This window comes from Maylandia zebra, linkage group LG5, assembly GCF_041146795.1.
Source record: "Maylandia zebra isolate NMK-2024a linkage group LG5, Mzebra_GT3a, whole genome shotgun sequence".
In the NCBI taxonomy this organism is placed as follows: Eukaryota; Metazoa; Chordata; class Actinopteri; order Cichliformes; family Cichlidae; genus Maylandia; species Maylandia zebra.
Window position 1 is genome coordinate 37,615,135 of NC_135171.1, and position 18,885 is coordinate 37,634,019.

At 39.1% G+C, this 18,885-nt stretch overlaps 1 protein-coding gene across 2 annotated transcripts in view; it reads right to left on the reverse strand.

Moving 5' to 3' along the window:
- Positions 1 to 2,933: 2,933 nt before the first annotated feature.
- Positions 2,934 to 18,885, reverse strand: part of LOC101467861 (guanine nucleotide-binding protein G(s) subunit alpha) — a 55,334-nt gene continuing 39,382 nt past the window's right edge. For both annotated transcript variants that reach the window (XM_076884307.1, XM_004547670.5), the window contains 7 exons: positions 9,300 to 9,354; positions 7,940 to 8,013; positions 7,754 to 7,812; positions 7,391 to 7,511; positions 6,395 to 6,525; positions 5,531 to 5,598; positions 2,934 to 4,908 (listed from right to left, as the gene is read on the reverse strand). In XM_076884307.1, coding sequence (XP_076740422.1) covers positions 4,762 to 4,908; positions 5,531 to 5,598; positions 6,395 to 6,525; positions 7,391 to 7,511; positions 7,754 to 7,812; positions 7,940 to 8,013; positions 9,300 to 9,354 — 655 coding nt within the window. In that variant the 3' untranslated portion in view covers positions 2,934 to 4,761. The remainder of the gene's footprint in view (positions 4,909 to 5,530; positions 5,599 to 6,394; positions 6,526 to 7,390; positions 7,512 to 7,753; positions 7,813 to 7,939; positions 8,014 to 9,299; positions 9,355 to 18,885) is intronic.

Sequence of the window (18,885 nt, forward strand, 5' to 3'; positions counted from 1 at the left end):
AATAATAATAATAATAATTATTATAATAATAATTATTATTATTATTATAATAATAATTATTATTATTATTATTATACTAGTTGTAGTATTGCGTATAGTAGAGCTCTCATAGTAAAGGCTATATTAAAGATTTTGTGTTATTGCAGGCATGGTTCATGGAAACTTAGATAGTGAGATCCACTGTGATGTATGGTAAGGAGACGGTGGCACACTAACATGAAGACAGGAGGCTGGAGGTGCCAGTTGAAGATGTTGACAATTTCATTGGGAGTGGCCAGGATAATTAGATGAGTTAATCAGATTGATAGTTCAGGTTGAACAGTTTGGAGACAAAGTTAGTTTGGACATGTGCTGAGGAAGGATAGTGGACAGAGTCGAGAAGGACATGCAGAGGAAAGTTGGGGTGAGAGCCAGAGGCAGATGATCTGCTGTGGCATAACAGTTTCTATGCGCTATACGGCATATGTAGCTCTCCAGAAGACTGGTAACATGTCCTGGGTGTACCCCACCTGGCCCCATGACAGAAGTGGAAATGGATGGATGGAGTTATATATATTTATATTTGTCTCGCCATATAAAGAGGTCAAAGTAACCGTAGCCTAACCTTAAGTGTGAACAACTTGCAAAATCTTGGAGGAATCTGAGCTACCAGCTTCACCATATAATCCTACAGCGAAACAGTGTGTGCAATTTGCAAGGCTGTTACATTTACATCCCTAATACTTTCCCTTCACACTGTTAATCATAAAATGTGTGGCGGTTTGGATGTCTGAATATAAAAATCTTGTGTTATTATTCACTGCTCTAAGATGTACAACATACAGGAAAAATGACTTATGGAAAACTAGCAAATATTGTAGAAACTCAATTACAAAATATAATTTTTTTCTTGTAAAATCCCCACTCGTATGTGACTTTGGCAAATATGTAAATATAAAAAGCATAAAAAAAGTATCAAAACTAACCATACGCTCTGTTGCCAGTTATGAGGTATACCTTGGTAAAAGCAATAGTCCATGGACCTGGAAACCAATGTCCCAAACTAAAGAAGGGACATTGGTTTCCAGGCCTATAATTATATACTTACAGAAAATCCATTAAATGTGGTGCTCCTCAAGGCTCCATCTTAGGTCCTCTTTTATTCCCTTTTCTCTCTCGTTACATGTTACTCTTTGGCTACATCTCTCAAAAAGAGAATATTTATTATTGCCAACATGTGGATCTGCCACGCTGCCACATTAGTCGATAATGCCATGAAACGTTTGACTTATGCTGTATGAAGAAAATCTTTGACTTTTTGGGATGATCGCAAATCACAGATTTAATTTATTTATCATTTGCTTTTAAAGAACTCCATGGATCAGCCAGCACCACAATATAGAACAATAGTTCTAATACCATACTGTGGCTCTAGGTCACTGAGGTCCTCCTCCAAACTTCTTTCAGACCCCAGCTCTTGACTAAGAACCAAAGTTGACAAGACTTTGCAGGGCTCATCCAGAAAGCAGCAATCATTTCTTGAAATTCACCTTTTAGTCAAGTCTGAGGTGCCTCGTAGTTTCTGTCAAGTCCATTGTGAACATGCTGCTCTTTCACTTGTTCTATATTTTCATATTTGTAGAATTGATTTTCTTTTAATAATTTTTACCTTGAGTTTTTTTTAATTAAAATGACTACTACTAGTCTGAAAAACAGAAAATATCCACTGAGCAGAGGTGCTCTGCATAATAGCCAGTCTGCTTCAAGTTGATAGGAAGGCAAGACAGGTAAGACGATAACCCAAATAACTCATTACAACAAAGGTATGCAGAAAAATGTTCCGTCTTGATGAGTCTTGTTTTCTGCAGACGTCAGACGTTGGGTTAAACAACATGAGAGCACGGATAAATCCTGCCGTGTGTGAGTGTCTTGAGGCTGCTGGTGGTCTAATTGTGTGGGGACTTTTTTTGGCACACTCTTGGCCCTTTAGTACCAAACTTTAAACAGCAAGTATTGTTGCTGACCATATCCATTCCTTTATGATCACAGTTGAACCATCTCCTTTATATAAAGCACAATTTCACAGAATTTGAATAATCTCAAACTAGTTTCTTCAACGTGTTTAAAATATTGACTGTACTCAAAGGGCCTCCACAGCCACCAGATTTCAACCCAACAGAGGACTTTTAGGATGTGGTGGAATGAGAAATTTGCATCATGGATGTGCAGCAACTGTGCGATTTTGTCATATGACTATAAACTGAAATCTCTGAGGAATCTTTTTCCAGCACCTTCTTCATGAAGAATTAAGACAGTTCTGAAGCCAAAGGAGGTCCAACCCAGTACAGGCAAGATGTACCTAATATAGTGGCTGGTGAGTGTATATGTGACTTTGTTTTTATTTTTTAATTTGTTATGCACTCTTTGTTCTTTCTCTATATGAATAAAACATGATATACTCTGAACAGTTACCACTTGTGATAAAAAAAAAAAGAAAAGAAAATAAGGTTAATAAAATATGAATCCCCCCACTAATCATTAAGGACTGGATTCACTGCGTGGCTGAGGTGTTAGACAGCGACTGCTTCAGCTTGTGTAATGTTGATCTAACATACCGATTTCTAAGAACAAACCAAAGACTAAAACAACCGTTTCCTCTTGTTTGAGCAAAAAGAATTTGGTTTATGTAGAAACAAGCAATGTTTTGCAACTGGATATTTCCCTCCTCTCCAAAAGAGTTAAAGCTAAAAATAAAAAAAAGAGAAATGAACACCCACCCCGCTGCACCCAGAATTGCCACCACCTGAAAATATTTGCAGGTTACGGACAGAAAGCAAAGGAAACCCGGGCGACAGCTCACAAGGGTGATGGGGAGGTAAGTGTACAGTACATATATATAAAATATAAAATCTGACATATATTTTATATATATATATTAAATTGTGTTAGGATTCAGTATCGTTCACTACACAGCATTAAAGTGGTGTGTCTTCTTATCTTTTTTCCTTCATTTTTCTTTTTTCCAACGCTATCATATAAACCAGAGGAGAGTCAAAACAAAACAAATGAATCAACGAACAAACAAATGTGGGAATAAAATGGAAACTAAGCAACAGACGAAAGGCCTCCGCCCGATCCGATGCCCGTTCCCCGTCCCCCTCCACCCCACAACCACCCTCCCCAGCGGGAGGGGTGAGCTAGCCCGGACGAGGTGGGACAGACCCGTCCAGCTGTACAGCGCAGTGAAACATAACTTACATATTAGCTCATTTTTACACGTACAGTCGTGATCAAGGCACAGGGATCTTCTACAAGTTTTTTTTTTTTTTTTTTTCAATAAAGTTGTACAAAATAATACATTTTACAGTCTGTACAGGAATAATAGTCCAGCAGTAAAATAAAGACAGACGTACTTAAAGCCAGGAAGGGAGGAGGTGGGAATGGGAGAAGTGAGAGAACAAGACGAAAGGTAAACGGTGTGGAGGTGGGTCATAGTGTGGACAAGGAGGCCTGTGAGTGCATGTGCACGGGTGTGTGTGTTAGTGTGTCCGTGTGTGCTGCCAGGTCAGAATGTCGCATCCAGCCCCGACGAGTCGTTTCTTCAACTTCGTACGTTCCTTTTGCGTCGTCATGCTTTCCTTGTTAAATAAAAATTCCACATATTCAATAGTTGTCAAATAGCAGCAGGAGCAAAGGGGGCGAGGATGTATATATTTTATATATGTGTGTATGTGTGTGTGTGGCTGTTGGAGGTTTAAATGGTGCACAAAGGCAGATCTCACACACACAGTGTACACCCACACACAACATGGGGTAAAAACTAACAAAAACTTAAAAGTTGAATTGCGTTATTACAGGAATATATAATATTTATATTTATATATTTATATATATATATATACATATTTATATACACACATATATAAATATCTATATATATAGCTTGGATTTTTTGCACTGCATGAAGTTCACTGGTATGCATGAGTTTATGCATTGTATGATATTCATCTTGTTTATTTTTTTTTCTTTTTTTCTGTTGTTGTTTTCTGCATCCCTCCTTGGTTGGATTCTTGAAGAGCCGTGTGGTCTTCTGTTAGAGTCACGCTCACGTCCGCAGGCAGCCATTAGTCAATTAGTCCATCTGTCCATCTCTGGGCACAAAACAGCCCTCCTCTGTATCATTTTGCCACCCTCGCTGTCCGCCGTTCCCTTCCTTCGTGTTCAGCACTAGGTGAATAAACTCGTCCCTCTCAGAAGGCATTATTCAATTTAGCCTCTGCCGACTTTGGAAAGCAGTAGAACTTGACTTTTGAAAGGCTCTGTGAGAGTGTATGCGTCTTACTGCTGTATTAAAACCTATCTGAAGTCGTCTCTCATATCTGTGTGTGTTTGTGTACCTGTGAGCATGTGTGTTCATTTAACTGAGAGAGAGCTAAAAGGAGAGTTCGCCTACACTCAGGGATTCCAGTCCTGACCCTCTTTCCTGGGTCAAAGTGTGGCTGAGTACAGCAGTCAGTCCAGGCTGATAGTTGATGATGTGGTGTATCTGTAACAACGTTTCCTTTGTTTTGAAAAGAGTCTTTCCGCTGTTCAGCTTTTCTGCAGTTGTGTTTATCGGGAGAAGCTGTATCGGAGTGGAGGGGAGGGCAAGGCGCTCAGTTGCTTGCTCAGATGTTAGGTGAAGTTGGTGGAAGTGGATGAGTGATTGGCTAACTGGTCGGGAGGGGGTGTTTAGCTAGGTATGATGATAGGTAGTTAGGTAAGATTGGACGCCGCTGCCAATCACAAGAGCTCATACTGCCGTAGGTGCATCCTCTGTATGATGTCGCGACAGTCATTGAAGACGCGGCGGATGTTTTCTGTGTCAACCGCACAGGTGAAGTGGGGATAACAGTAATGCCGCCCGTCTCCGCTGGCTGTGCTGATCCTCTGAGAAAAGAGACACACAAAGACTAGTTGGTACTGACGATGCCCGCAGAGTAACGCTGATCTAAACTTGTCTACCACTTTTTATTATATAGAAGGGAGTATCTGTATATTATCGTTTCTATATTATCATGTATTTTTTTAATGTAACTATTGAGCTGTCATACATTCCTAATATCCAAAGTTAAAAAAAACCTTATGGGCGAAAATCAGAGAACACTTATATATGCAGTATACTCATTAAAATATAATTATTCTAACACCAAACTGAGGGAGAACTTTTTTCCAGTGGCAGGTATTATACTCACCCACTGATACACATTGATAGTTTATGTACTCTGGTTTAGTGACAAAATCTACATCTCTGGGACATAAGTGGTCCATCAAATGCTCAAAAACACTGAAACTATGTTTAGCTCCTTCAGCAGTGCCAGAGTAGAGAGACTGAGTGGAGTTCAAGCCAATTTGGAAACCACATCCCATGTAAATCAGCCTCTAAAGGAATTTTGTCAGGAATATAACTCAAACCTCATATTAGTCTTTTATGTCATATAAAGAATAGAAAAAAGGGAAACTAAAGTCAAAGAGGCAAAACAGGTTTTGCCTCTTTGACTTTTGTACACACCAGAAATTCATCCCGTATGAAGTACTTTGCCCTGGTAACACGGGGATCTTCACCTGGCTCTGGTATTGCTGTTGGAAGAAGAAATCTGGTCACATTCGAGTCACCTTCACGCTGCAGCATTAAATAGTCACACGGTGCAGCACTGTTACCACAGAATAAACCACATTAGAGTTAAACTGGTAAAAATGGCCAATACTTTACTTGATCTCAGGACCGTAACTACTGATTCTCACTGAGCGTGAGGAGAAAAACCTCAGCATGTTTACATATTAACATGTCAGTGCACTGCGGGCGTTAGCATGTGTGACATTTCGATGGAGCACTCAGAACTCAAACTAACCAAGAGCTCCGGCCGTGAAGTCACACGGACACACGATCTAACTGGATAACAGGAGGCAGAGCCTTCAGTTATCAGGCTGCTTTGCTGTGGAACCAGCTCCCAGGGAGGACTGTATTAGGTGATCATGAACCATCCCTTTGTTATTCTGGCTTTGGCTCTGGTCGGTTTATATGCAACATCTGCACATCATAAAGTGTACTCTCCAGTTTTTTGTTCATGCTGTAGCCACGCTTCCGTTTCTTTGTCATCTCTGGATTGTTTCCCCTCTTTGAGTCTCGGTCTGCTGGTGGTCTCTCTGGAGTGCCTGTTCATAGTGAACTTTTGGATAATACAGCTTCTCCCTCTGATGTTGTACGCTCTCTAACTTGTTCCTTGAGATGAAAGTTGTTAACAGGAGCTATATAAATATTATTGTATTAAAGTGGACAGTTCTGGGGATGTTATATCATCAGGGATAATGTTTGGGGGGAAAAAAAGACTGACAGCAAGATGAAGATGAGCAGATCTAAGAGCGCCAGCCTTACCATCATCAGGCGTAGTGTAGCGTGCAAACTCTGGGAAATACTCCTCAATTTTAGATTTTCCTGCCAAAACCTTCTCAGCAAGCAGGTCCTGTTTGTTCAGGAAGAGGATTACAGAAATGGTCCGTAGCCACCTGCGGAGGGAAGTGAGCAAGTTCAGACCAAGGTTAGTTTCAGACCCAAAACATGTGTTGCTGGAGAGTCACTGTTTTAAAAGTAGAAATTACATTTTAATAGACTTTGGCTGGAGAACACGGCAATAATTTACTCTCTGGAGTTCTGGGTTAAAAAGGTCTTAGAGCTTCTGCCATAAACAGCCCATATGGAGTCAAAGGCGGACATGGTGTCTGCTCAGAGCTTTGTCCCTCTACATATACACCCTGAATCAGAAATTTCACATTTTCTTGATTTTCAGAAGAATTTTTTAGTGCACCGTTCACGTAAACGTATCGAGCGCTTTGTTTAAATTTACTGTACTTATCTCTGAAAAGAAATGACTTCTCTTACCAAACTAGCAAAAGCAGCAGCCCCTCAGATGACAAACCTTCCCAGCTTGATTTGTGTTTTCATTTGCACAGCTAACAGAAAGCTCACATCATGTCTCATGTTCTTTTGATCCTATTTTATCTTTGTTTTTTCCCCCGTATTTCCCTGCTGTGTGCAAGATGGCTTGTAACTAGGCATTCCTCTCAACTCAAAGTAAAAGTTTTATTATTGTATTGTATTGTTGTATATGACTTTCTTTTAGCCCAAACAATGGAAAACTACCAGTCACAGTAATCATATACTTCACTCTTAAGTTGCTCTTATGTCTGCTCCCTTTACCTTCTACATAAAGGGAGCTAGAAAGGGACCAAAGTGTCACAGCATTTAGTTTCTATAGTCTTTTTAGCAACATTTCTTGGCTTTTATGACTCCCTTTTCTCTCCTCACCTTCAAACAAAAAAAGACAAAAACAGAAAAGAAAGAAATGTGTCCAAAGAAAAATTTGTCTCCGACCTGTTGTTCCAAATGTTCTTGAAAAGATTGAGGGCTTCCTGTAGTCTGTTAGTCTGATTATCTTCTCTGATCACCATGTTGTAGCTGCTACTCGCCACCACAAAGATGATAGCTGTCACATCTGCGGCACACAACACAGAGCAGGATTAATAAAACCACTATGAATAAAAATACCCAAAAACTCAAGATACACAACCTTGTTCTCAACTTGGACTTTAAATGAACGCACATGCTTCAATCCAGTTACGGATTGCTGAACACTACATATATATCTGCTTTAGTAACTTTATAAACCCAATGACATGAAAAAAGCAGCAAAGTGAGTGTTAGATACTTCAGAAATAATTCAGGATCATCTCCTACCATTAAAACACTGGATCCACTTTCGCCGTTCATCCCTCTGACCTCCAACGTCGAACATACTGAGAGACAGAGGAAGTTAAAAAGTTTTATATTTACACTTTTAAAACAGTATTAATCCTTTTATTTGACTTTTTTACTTTCGCTCTATCGCACACATCGTGATAAATAAACATTGAGGTTGCTCACTGGAAATTAACTTTGTCTATTTGAAATCTTGTCTCGAAGATCCCAGATGTCAGTACTCTGCATCTTAGCAGGTCCTGAGAAAAAAAAAAAAAGGAGTAGGAGGGTTAAAGGAAGCACAAGTGGACAATGAAGCATAAAATGGCAGTAAATGGGCAAGAAGTCGACTTTCGTGAGGAAATAAAACAAATAAAGATAACTGATGCGTGCGTCTTGAAAGTCCATCTAGGGAACAGCATTTAAACTTAAATGCCGGGATGTGTGACACAGTTCATATTATGCACTTATCCGTATTGATACACATTATAAATAAAATAATTTTAAAAAGAAGCTGTGCATATAGTCCATTTTCAATAAGACATACTGAATAATAACACCTAATAATGAATAGTGTTTGTAGATGAGTAGATCTTTTGTAAAAACAGGTCAAAAACAATCAAATTCAAAGTTTTATCTGGCTATCTAAATCAAATAAAAGCAGATAAATTCCACACTCATTTTACTTTTAATTTTTCTATATTCACTTTCCATTTCCCACGGCACTGTTCTTACTCGCTTCTACGCTAATCACAGCTGATTGTACATAAAAATCTAGAAAGTATTCACCAACTATGATTTTAAAAACTGCCACAAATGTGGTAATTATAATTTTCTGCAAACACAACGACACACATTTTCTATATGCAAACATGCCCTGTGCACGGCTCTGCTGCCCTCAGTGGTGATGCGTAATTACAATGCCGTCATGAAGGTCTCTTCATGCTTTCCACGTCCACACGGGTCGTTGGGACGTGAACTTCTCCATCTGCACACGCTCGTTTCACGTATGATATGACGTGTACTGCAGTTCACATCCTTTGTCTGGTTCCGGCTACACAGTTAAACACACTCACACTTTTTACTTCTTCTCGAGTTTCCCCAAGATTAAACTTTGACACGTCACAGAAGGGAAGGCACAGGTGCCTCCAAATAATATACACAGAGCATGAGTGTGTCATGATGGGAACCTGAAAATCTGCTTACAGGTTGTTATTGCAATATTATTTGAGTTTGGTGAATAAATGCAAATGTCTGGCAGGCGTTGCTCTGGTGGTTCATCACCTTCAATCCTGTTTGTGTTATTACAGTGAACTAAAACTCAAAAAATGAAAGCTACAAAAGAAAAAAACATTTTGATTAACTGGAATAGAAAACAAAAACTACTCTCCATTTTCGTTTTTGCTCAATTTGAACATTATAGAATATACTAAACACTGGTGAACATTTTTAAACAATAAAATAACAGAATATAACTGAAACTCACAAAACTAAATAAAAATGATAAAAACTGTTATAACTGGTGTTTGAGTGCTGACTGCCTCACCTGATCAGTGGGTGTGTAGTCGTTCTGCCTGACCACATCAATCCGGTCTAGGAAGCTGCAAAGACAACACAAAAGCTTTTAAATCTCAGCTGGAACTGTATAGAAAAAATATATATACAATATTACAATAAAACTAATGTATTGCTTACTTTCACAGTAAATCAGTCCATTTTAACTAACCACAGTAATCTTCAAAATAAAACCTACTGAACTGTAAACGCAACTTAAAATCCTCCTTAACTCACCAACCTATCAGACTGGAAGAGTTTGGCTTCAAAAACGCACACAAACACAGGCCGAGCGCTGCTGCCGAGCACAGCAATGAGAGCTCGGGAAACATGGAGGATATGAGTCCCTGGATGGCCACGAGGGGGCGAGTGTTTGAAATCGCAGCGAGATCAGAGGCAGCCAGTCTGAGTCACCGGCAGCCGTTTGCTCTGTCAGACTGAAGAAGCCTCGTCAATGGAGCTGCTGTAGTAGTACTTGCACAGAAGGAGAAGTGTGTGTGTGTGTGTGTGTGTGTGTGTGTGTGTGTGTGTGTGCGTGGGTGGGTATGCAGGCCTACAGCGCGTTCATATTTTGAAGAGCGCCTACCCAAATGCATGTTAATGGTCTGTGTGAACGGGTGTATGCTTTCAAGGTGTGTGAGGCAGCCTGACGACTCTTTCGGAGTTGTCTGGACCACAGACACTTTTACACTAGTACCCGTCGTGTACATGCACACCAGCATTAATAAGATTTTCACACAGGAAAAAAAAACAACTTCCCTATCATCTCCCTTCGAGCCACTGCACATGCATGTAAATAAAATGAAGGTGGAAAATTAAACTTCCAAGCTGTCCAGACGGGACTTTCAGATGTAAAGAGGTAAACATTATCAAAGAAGAGTTGCTCAGCTGTGGCATGGAAAGAGGAGTGAGCTGAATTCAGGCCAGTTATACCGAAAGGAATTTGGTGATTATCTTTAAGCAGCAGTGTCGCACTCGCCTGCACTGATCGAGCACAAGTGCTGCAGTTTTCCTACAGAAACTGAGCTGAAAACTTCACAATCGCAGCTTTAATATCATGCAAATGTTTCAATCACGGATTCTGCTCTCAAACTTAAACATTTGCATATTAAACTTTAGCCCTTCCTCGTGTGTGTTACCATGTTATATTAAACAACAAGATCTCAAGTAAATACTGAATGGACGTGAAATGCAGTACAAATAATTACAGGGTCTCCGACAGATATAGCTTGAAATGCAATGGGAGTCTTTCTGTAGAAAGAAACTTGAAAATTACCTCCATACAAATTGTTAAAATAAAACACCAAATATGCTAAATGTACTTTATTGTACCTTATTGTACTTTAACCTTAATGTACTTTAATGTACCTTATTCTGATGCATTTCTACTTCACAAAATTCCGGAACAATATTTAAATATTAAAGCTTTCCCCTGAGCAGCATGTTTTAAGCAGGGATGAGGGTTATAGTGCAGTAGTGTTAAAGTGTAGCCACACAGTTAATGCTTGCTAATTAAAAAAAAAATGAACAGACATGGCTTTGATGTGTTAAAGCACTGCTTGCAACTTCATCTAACCAATTTTATTTTAAATCTCTGCAAAGCTTCACCAACCAAAATGCTTTAAGTAATCCCTGACTGCTTGTTACAGAGTAGTTGCTAACATACTGCGTTCCCACTCTGTTCCCCGGCCCGCCCGGCTGTCTGCTTTGAATAATTGTCTACGCTCTATTCTTACAACTAGCAAGGCAAGACACTGGCCTGCAGCCGCCTCTCAGAGAACAGGTATGCAGCCCCCTCTGAGATAACTAGGAATGTTGCGGGCAGGGGTGAAATGTGACAGAAGGGCTGCAGGTAACACACTGAGAGGAACGGGGGGCTGCGTCTGCAGGCGCTACAGTGCTGGACAAACGGACAAAAAGACCCCTGAGCCAGGAAGGAGAGGGAGGAGAAAGGGTTCGCAGAGACAAAGAGCGGGCCATGCGCATTTCTCTGCACAAATGCGCACTGACACAGATATTCATGTAAAACACACAGAAAGACCATTAGGCAGTCAGCCGGTCTGGTACCAGCCGCTCTCTGCAGGGGCCAAGTGGCTCAGGTGCTCCCACACCTCAGCACCTTCGAGTCAAACTTCAGCCCATAACATTACATTATTAGTGAGCACCTCAACAACAAAACTTTCATTTTGGGTGAAGGTGAAAGCTACAGCTCTAATGATGAGAGTTAACATGCCTGCCCCCAACATCTGCTGAGGCCAAAATCTTGTTTATCTACAGCTCCGGTCTGAGGCATCAACACGCCCAGGACAAACACACTGCTCAATTTTTAGCACTTCTCCCTATTAATAGGAGAAGTGCCAATAATAACCATGCCTACTAAGATGAACTAAATAATAGTGGCTGCCCCAGTAACAGAGAGGTCTACGGTGTTATGTATATCCACAGGGTTATTCTGGGCAGCAGACAGGGTGACTTAAACTCTGGAAATATACACAGGTCACTTGTCTGGTAGCTAAAAATGACCCAGTATTTACAAGAAAAGCTAAAATTCATTCTTCTGTTTTCTTTGGGTTTCTTTTCTTCTTCTTTTTTGCAGATACAATAAATGTAGGCCACGATTGTGGAAAAATGAAAAATAAATACTCTAGCATTTACATATTTTTAAAATGTCATATTTACTTCAATTCTTTATTTGGATTCATTGTTTTATTGCCACACAAACAACCCTGAAGGATATTTAAATATGCTTGTTCAAATTTATAAAATAAAAATCACATGTTTTATCAATTATATTTTAAAAAATAGACTTTTTTTTAACAAAAGTTCAATTACCAAATTTCTTCTATATTATTGCTACAATAATTAAAGCCTATTGGACTGCTATGAAAACACCTTTTAACTGGATCTGCTTTGCACGTGTAATTTTGAACATGATGAAGTTGTTTTTGTTTTTTTCATGTGTTGAAAAACAAACAAACAAAAAAAACGTAACAGCAGCAGCGCACTGTCCCAACATAGCTGACAACACTCCCATAATGCATTTATCTTGTAAAAGTGGCAGTATTAGAACAAAGGATTACTCAGATTATGAGCTTTCATACGTCCTCATCTCTACTCAGTATTAGATTACTCTGACACACAACTGTGTCGTCCGGCCTGCAACCTTACAGCTGGTAAGGATAAAACAGAAACAGATCAAACGTAACAGGACGGAGCAGGTTTTTATGTTTTTAGGGAGCCAAATTTTCAGATCATAGTACTTTAATTTTAAATTACCTTCATATGAGAAACAGTTATGAAATGTCTCTTTTAAAAAAAAAAAAAAGCCAGTATTTGATCAAAGAACACATTAACTGTGTTAACAGTTTAATAGTACCAGAGTAATAATTAAAGTATTTTAACCTGTATCAGGGTTTGTAGTATAACAAGATACAAACACACAGCATCTGGAAAACTTTGCCCCACCGCGTCCGAGCAGCTCCGCTGTGTGACAACACACACGCAGACACACACAAATCAGCGAGCAGGATTGCGTCCCTAAAAAGCGCCTCTTTCCACATCTCCTCAAATCTATTCATGTCCAAGCAAGTTTTCAGAAGTTCAACCACCATGTCTTTACACAAAAGTAAAAAATGAAGACGCTCAAAAACCTTTACAAATACAGAAAATGCACATTCCCGAGAAGCTGATTAACAGTAAAACTGTAAAACAGGAAAACTGTGAAAACAAATTAAAAGATTATTAGAAGTTTACAAAAAAAAGGATACATTTTAAAATTGTAAATTTAAGTATTAAATCCTTAAATATAGTTTAGTGTCAATTTTACTGACAATAATTTGGCCATTTATTAACACTTAAATTTGTTTTTTCAGATTTACAAAAAAATGCAGTTTAGTATTTTTTTTTACGTTAACAGGGCTTTAAATTGTGTCTTTATTGTTGCTGCAAATCTCACTGCAGACACTCAAACGTGTCACTTAAGGCGCCTGAAATCAATCTCAGCTGCACGAGAGAAAACTGAAGCTTTACAAGCCTCTGAAGCACCGAGCCCACTCAAAAAAATAAATACAAAAAAACCCAACAAAAAAATGGTCTCGGTGCTTCCTCAAGGTGGAGGTAATAGGTAGGTGGGGGGAGGGGGACGGTGCAAGACTTGAGGGGGTTACCGCTTCTTTGTACGTTAGCGCTTCACACTGCGACGAGCTGACCAAACCGAAGGCTTCGCCAGCCGATCCTTAATCAAACACACACCACATCCAGAGAGAGAGGGAAGAAAGAGAGAGAAGGCTATGTCTGACATTACAGAGCTGCTCCAAAAATAGCTCCCTGGCGCCCTGGCCTCCAGCTTGGTTGTCATGGCGACAGAACCACAGGCGCTATAAATAGACAATCGGCTCCAAATCTTGTGCTGCTGGAGAGAGGCCAGAGAGAGGGAGAGACAGACAGAGAGAGGAGAGGGAAAAGAAGGGAAGAAAGGCAGAAGAAGGGGACAGAGAGGAATGGAGCGAGCAACAAAGAGACAGAAAGAAAGAAATTCAGGGAATGGAGTGGGTTAGAGGAAACAGAGGGAAAAGTGCGCGAGAGAAGAAAAGGACAAAAAAAGAAGGAAGGCAATTAAAGAACTAACACACGAGGAAAACAGAGAAAAGTGAACAGATTATAAGAGTAGGAAAGGTAGGAGGAGACGAGAACAGAGCGAAAGAGAAAGACAAAAAGAGAACGAAAGAGAAGAATCAAAGATAAAAATAAAAAAAAATGAACAGGATAGTGAAACATTAATAAAAGAATGGAAAGTTTAGAGGAAAAAAAGAACATAAAGAGAAAAGTAAAAGGAGAGCATAAAAACTTTAAAGAAACTGACAAAGAGGGGAAAGAAACGTGACAAAAAATGAAATTAATTGATGAACAAATGATCAGAAATCAAAGAATAAAAGAAAGCAAAAAAGAAACAAACAAGAGCATGAAGAAAACTTTTTAAAGCGAGACAAAGCCCAGAGAAAAGTCACGAAGAAACCTTAAATGAGGCATAAAAATGAAGAAAACCCCCCAAAGGACCAGAAAGGAAAATACAAATCCCGTACAGTAAAGTAAAAAAGAATACAAAACTCAATGAAAGAAAGACAACGACAAGAAGAAAAATAAAGGAAAAGTAACTAAGTAAACACGAGACATCTAAACAGCATTCAGAAAAATCACAAGACGGCAAGATTACAGCAGCAGCAGCAGCAAAGTTTCCCACAGCTGCCCGTCTCCAAACACATTTACACATTTAACATCTGCAGCTTGCACACACCTGGAAATTTCATTTAAACATCTTCAGGATAACACACAGTGACACTGCCACCCCATCAAAACACAAAAAAAATCAGTTCGTCTTTGCCCCCATCCCTCATCTCCCCTCCCTCCTCCTTCAGGATGAGTCAGAGACTCAATCTCAACCATTTTCTGTCCCTGCACAAACACCGCCACACATCACGGAGAGACAGAGAGAGGCGAGAGCAGAGGAAGGACGGGGGGAGAGAAGAGGAGTACGAGGGTGCCAAAGAAGTACTTTAGGGGGACTCTGGCACATTATCGCTGGGATAACGTTTCAAAGAATCCACAATTAATAAACACGGTGGTAACTCTCGGCCGGTATCATGGCCAGGCGGCACAAACGTAACGTCTCTGAGTGACTTCTCCTACAGTTACAAACACCCCCAATTTAAAAAAAAGACACTCCTAACATTTGAGAAGAAGAAAACCAAACAAAATATATAGCAGAGATTAAAAATCCACTACATCTGGTGTTGCAAATCTATGGCGTGGCGCTGTTTATATTATTTTATGCAAAATCCTGACGTTATTTTGCATTATAGATGGCACAACTAATTTTTAGTAATAGAATAGAAAATTACTTTCCCCCCCAAATACATTATTACTTTATCCACTTTAATATATGAACAAATGGAACATTAGCATTTCATTGGGGCTCATGTTTAAGATTCTATGTATTTTTTTTGTTAATAAAGTGTTGCATATGGAAGGAATGCTTCATAAAATAATGCATAAAAAAGTCTGTTTCGCAAGAGTCCTTCAAAATAAAAGCCTGTAAAAACAAAACACCTTCACTCCCAGCTTCAGGTCAGGTACTCCTCGTCATATTTTAACACAACGGGTACCTCTATACTGTCATTTAAAAATAAAAAAGCAGTCAGACAATAAGGTAACAGGAGACCTAAACAATATACAACATCAATATCGTTCTGGTTCAAGAGACTAAATAATTAATTTATCCAATTTTACGTTGTTCCGTGTTTACTAAGCCACATACCAGGAGCTGTGCACCGGCTACTATACCAGCAACTTGTCCATGTCTGATTACAGCAGTTTTTTGGGTTTTGTTTTTTTTTTTACTTGACCTCAGTGTGTCAACATGGCTGAAAAGCTCAAACAATTATGCTTGCCTTACATGCTTGTGCATATCCTGGAAGAAAGTTCACGCTCTGCATCAAATCATTTTTATCAATCGTTTAAAAAAAGAAATAAAAGTCGGTCTGACAGCTTCAGCAAATGCTTAAAAAACATTTTCTCTCAAATTAGCTTTCATTTATATTTTTCACAGATTGAGAATAAAAGCAGCTACGTAATGTGTTCTCGTGAACTCAATTAACGTTATTTCACTTATTATCTGTTTCCTGACAGCTCCACTCCACACTGAAGGTGTGTGTAAGGAGGTGAGACAGGAAGAAAGAGGGTAGGTAAAGAAGAATGACGGTGTAAATGACAGCAGGGTCAGACAGATGAAACAAGACCCCTGCGGAGGAATTACATGAATAATGTACTTATTTTTGGATGTACAGTTTGTTACATGTTACAAAGTCAGGGAAGCAAATGTTTAAGTTCAGGCTGATGTTGCCTTAAAGTTAAAAGAATGATCTCCAGTCAATTTTTTCCTCTCGGTGTGAGGAACAGAGCTTACAGGAAAACAATCTTCATATGATCAGCAATGATCATAAACAAACACAAAATGATTCATGGTATTTTCAAAAAATCCACAAAAGGTGAAGACTGTGTAAAGCTTACAAAGGACTTGTGCTAAAGTATGTACAGCTTTGTTCACTGTTTCCAAATATGCAGTTGTCTCCAACTGGTCAGCAACATCTCATTATTGGCTTAGTTTTCCATAACTTCCTTTTGGCCACATGTTTGCATTATTTCTTTGTCTTTAGGCCACAAGTACAAGCGTCTTTCTACTTCTCATTTGAAGGAAGGGCTCAGATTTGGTGGCAATCTGCTTTTTAGAGATGGAGGAGACGATGCCTCTGCAGACAAAAAGCAAGCTGCCACTTAGCTTAGAAGCATATCTGTCTCTGTCCAAAGATGAAATCTGCTTACCACCCACACTAAAGTCTTACAAAACATGGAAAAAAGGTGTAACCTTTAGATGTTTCACTGAGATGACAAGAAGCTACAACTAAGGACATGACTTTAAAACAGTTAGTTGATCCTCCAATAAGCCATAATAATATCAAAAATAAAAATAAAATAAAAGAGGTGTATTATAAATTAATATTTGCAAAAATATGTGCAAGACTCGACATATTTAAAATCAGGTACTTATTCAACAATTAATTGTGATTTCTCTTAATTTGGTAAATTAATGAGGAAAAATCCTGAAATTTACAGAGGTTTAGGTAAAAAAATAAAATCTCAAGAAAAATGCGTGAAATTTATGATATTATTGAAAAAGTTTGGGAATATTTTTGAGCAATATGGCAGTATTTTCAAAAGATTAGCCATGCTGCACTTTTTACAATTGCATGTTGTCATACAATAAATACCACATAAATAAAAGAAACCACACAAATATTTAACCCTCTCTGAGTTAACAAGTATCTAACACTTAAACAAGTCTCTCTTTTTAATCCCTCTCTTTTTTATGGCATCTTGTTGAGTGTCCTGTAGCCACAGAGCCTCCTCCACACTGCCATACTACCTGGCCAGATTACCCAGCATGCCCTTAGGGGAAAAAAATTAAGCAAACCTTATATTTCCTAAAGTTTATAAAATTGGGAACAGCAGTCAGATACGTTTCAACTTGATCTTTGATCCAATTAAATCTTTCTTAAAATAATAATATAATTTGCGCTCACCATACTGAAGCTTTGGACAGGTGATATTCCCCTTTCACAGAGGTTTTTAAAAATGCTTTACATTTCTTATGATGATAAGAAATGTAAGGGTTATTATAAAATAAACACTTATTGCTAACCCCAACTGCAAAAAAGACTATATTTGAATAGTCCATCTTATATTAGGAATGATGCTGCATGCCATTTGAAGTGGAAAGTCAGAATTCCACTGGATTTTCAGCTCAAACGCCCCCTCCAGTTGGACTTCCCACTCGGAAAGTCAGCAAAGTCACACCAACTCCAACTTTGGAATCCAACATGGCAGCAGCAGTAAAACTGTAGAAAGTGCAGTCTGTACTACCACTGTTGTGTATTTGTGACTCGCCAAATAAGGCCTACAAAACCTCTAACGTCCCACTTTGACATGATGTGGAAGCTCGGCAAAAATAAAAGCAACTTTTCTTTCTTTTAAACATCTGTTTCTTATAAATTTGTGTCTTAAATCTCAAAGAATCCCTCTTATTTTCTGGATATATGTACCATTTTTGTCTTGCAAATTTTACCACTGCAAGCCTGGATATTTGCAAGGTTAGGAATATTATACAAATAATATAAGAAACTTAGAATAATACCCCTGGCTGTACTATGCCCATAGATTTGTGATTTATGCATTTGTCTGACATGCAAAAGATCCCTGGTTCAAGACGAGCAGGAGACAAAAAACCCTCGGAGATTAGGTCAGGAAGGATAACCAGCATAAAAATCATAAATCAAGTATGGGAAGCCATCCACTGTGGCATGCTGTTTGTTAGCAAGGGAGCGCCCAAAAGAAGCTTGGATTCGCCTTTGTTATGTGTATGAGGTAACAGAGTCTGTGAAGTGATGAGTAAAGCAATTTGAAAAAATAAATAAATAAAAATTACGATTTTTTTCTCTTTTCCACTTATCTTGAAAATTCTTACACTTACAGCGACACTTACACACTGCTATACTGTATATGATGAGACAATAGAAACCTGACAAACCCTTCGCCTCAGCCCTGTTGGGCAGAGGGGGCAACGAGGCACTGAGTGGACTTTGCATTTGAACATCTTACAGTTAGAGTGCATCCTCAATGCATAGGGGAAAAACAGCAACAATAATGATGCATCACGGCGGAGCATGACGGAGCAAAAAGAGAACCGGTGAAGCTTCAGTGACTTCCTTCTAATCACACAGAGACAAAGCATCAGTGCCATGTCAACTTCTTCTTCCCTTTTTTTTCCTGATTTTATCCCCCCCCCCCCCCCGATCATGACACGGGTCAGGTGATCTTTGCAAAGAGAGAGGCAGGAGGTGTACATGGTGGGCCTCACTTTTCCTGTGCTGATCCAGGGTTGACATTTTCATTTAATGCTAACAACCTTCATCAATAATGCTGAAGTTGTCTCTCTCTTCTAACACAGTCGCTCATTCTTTCTCCTT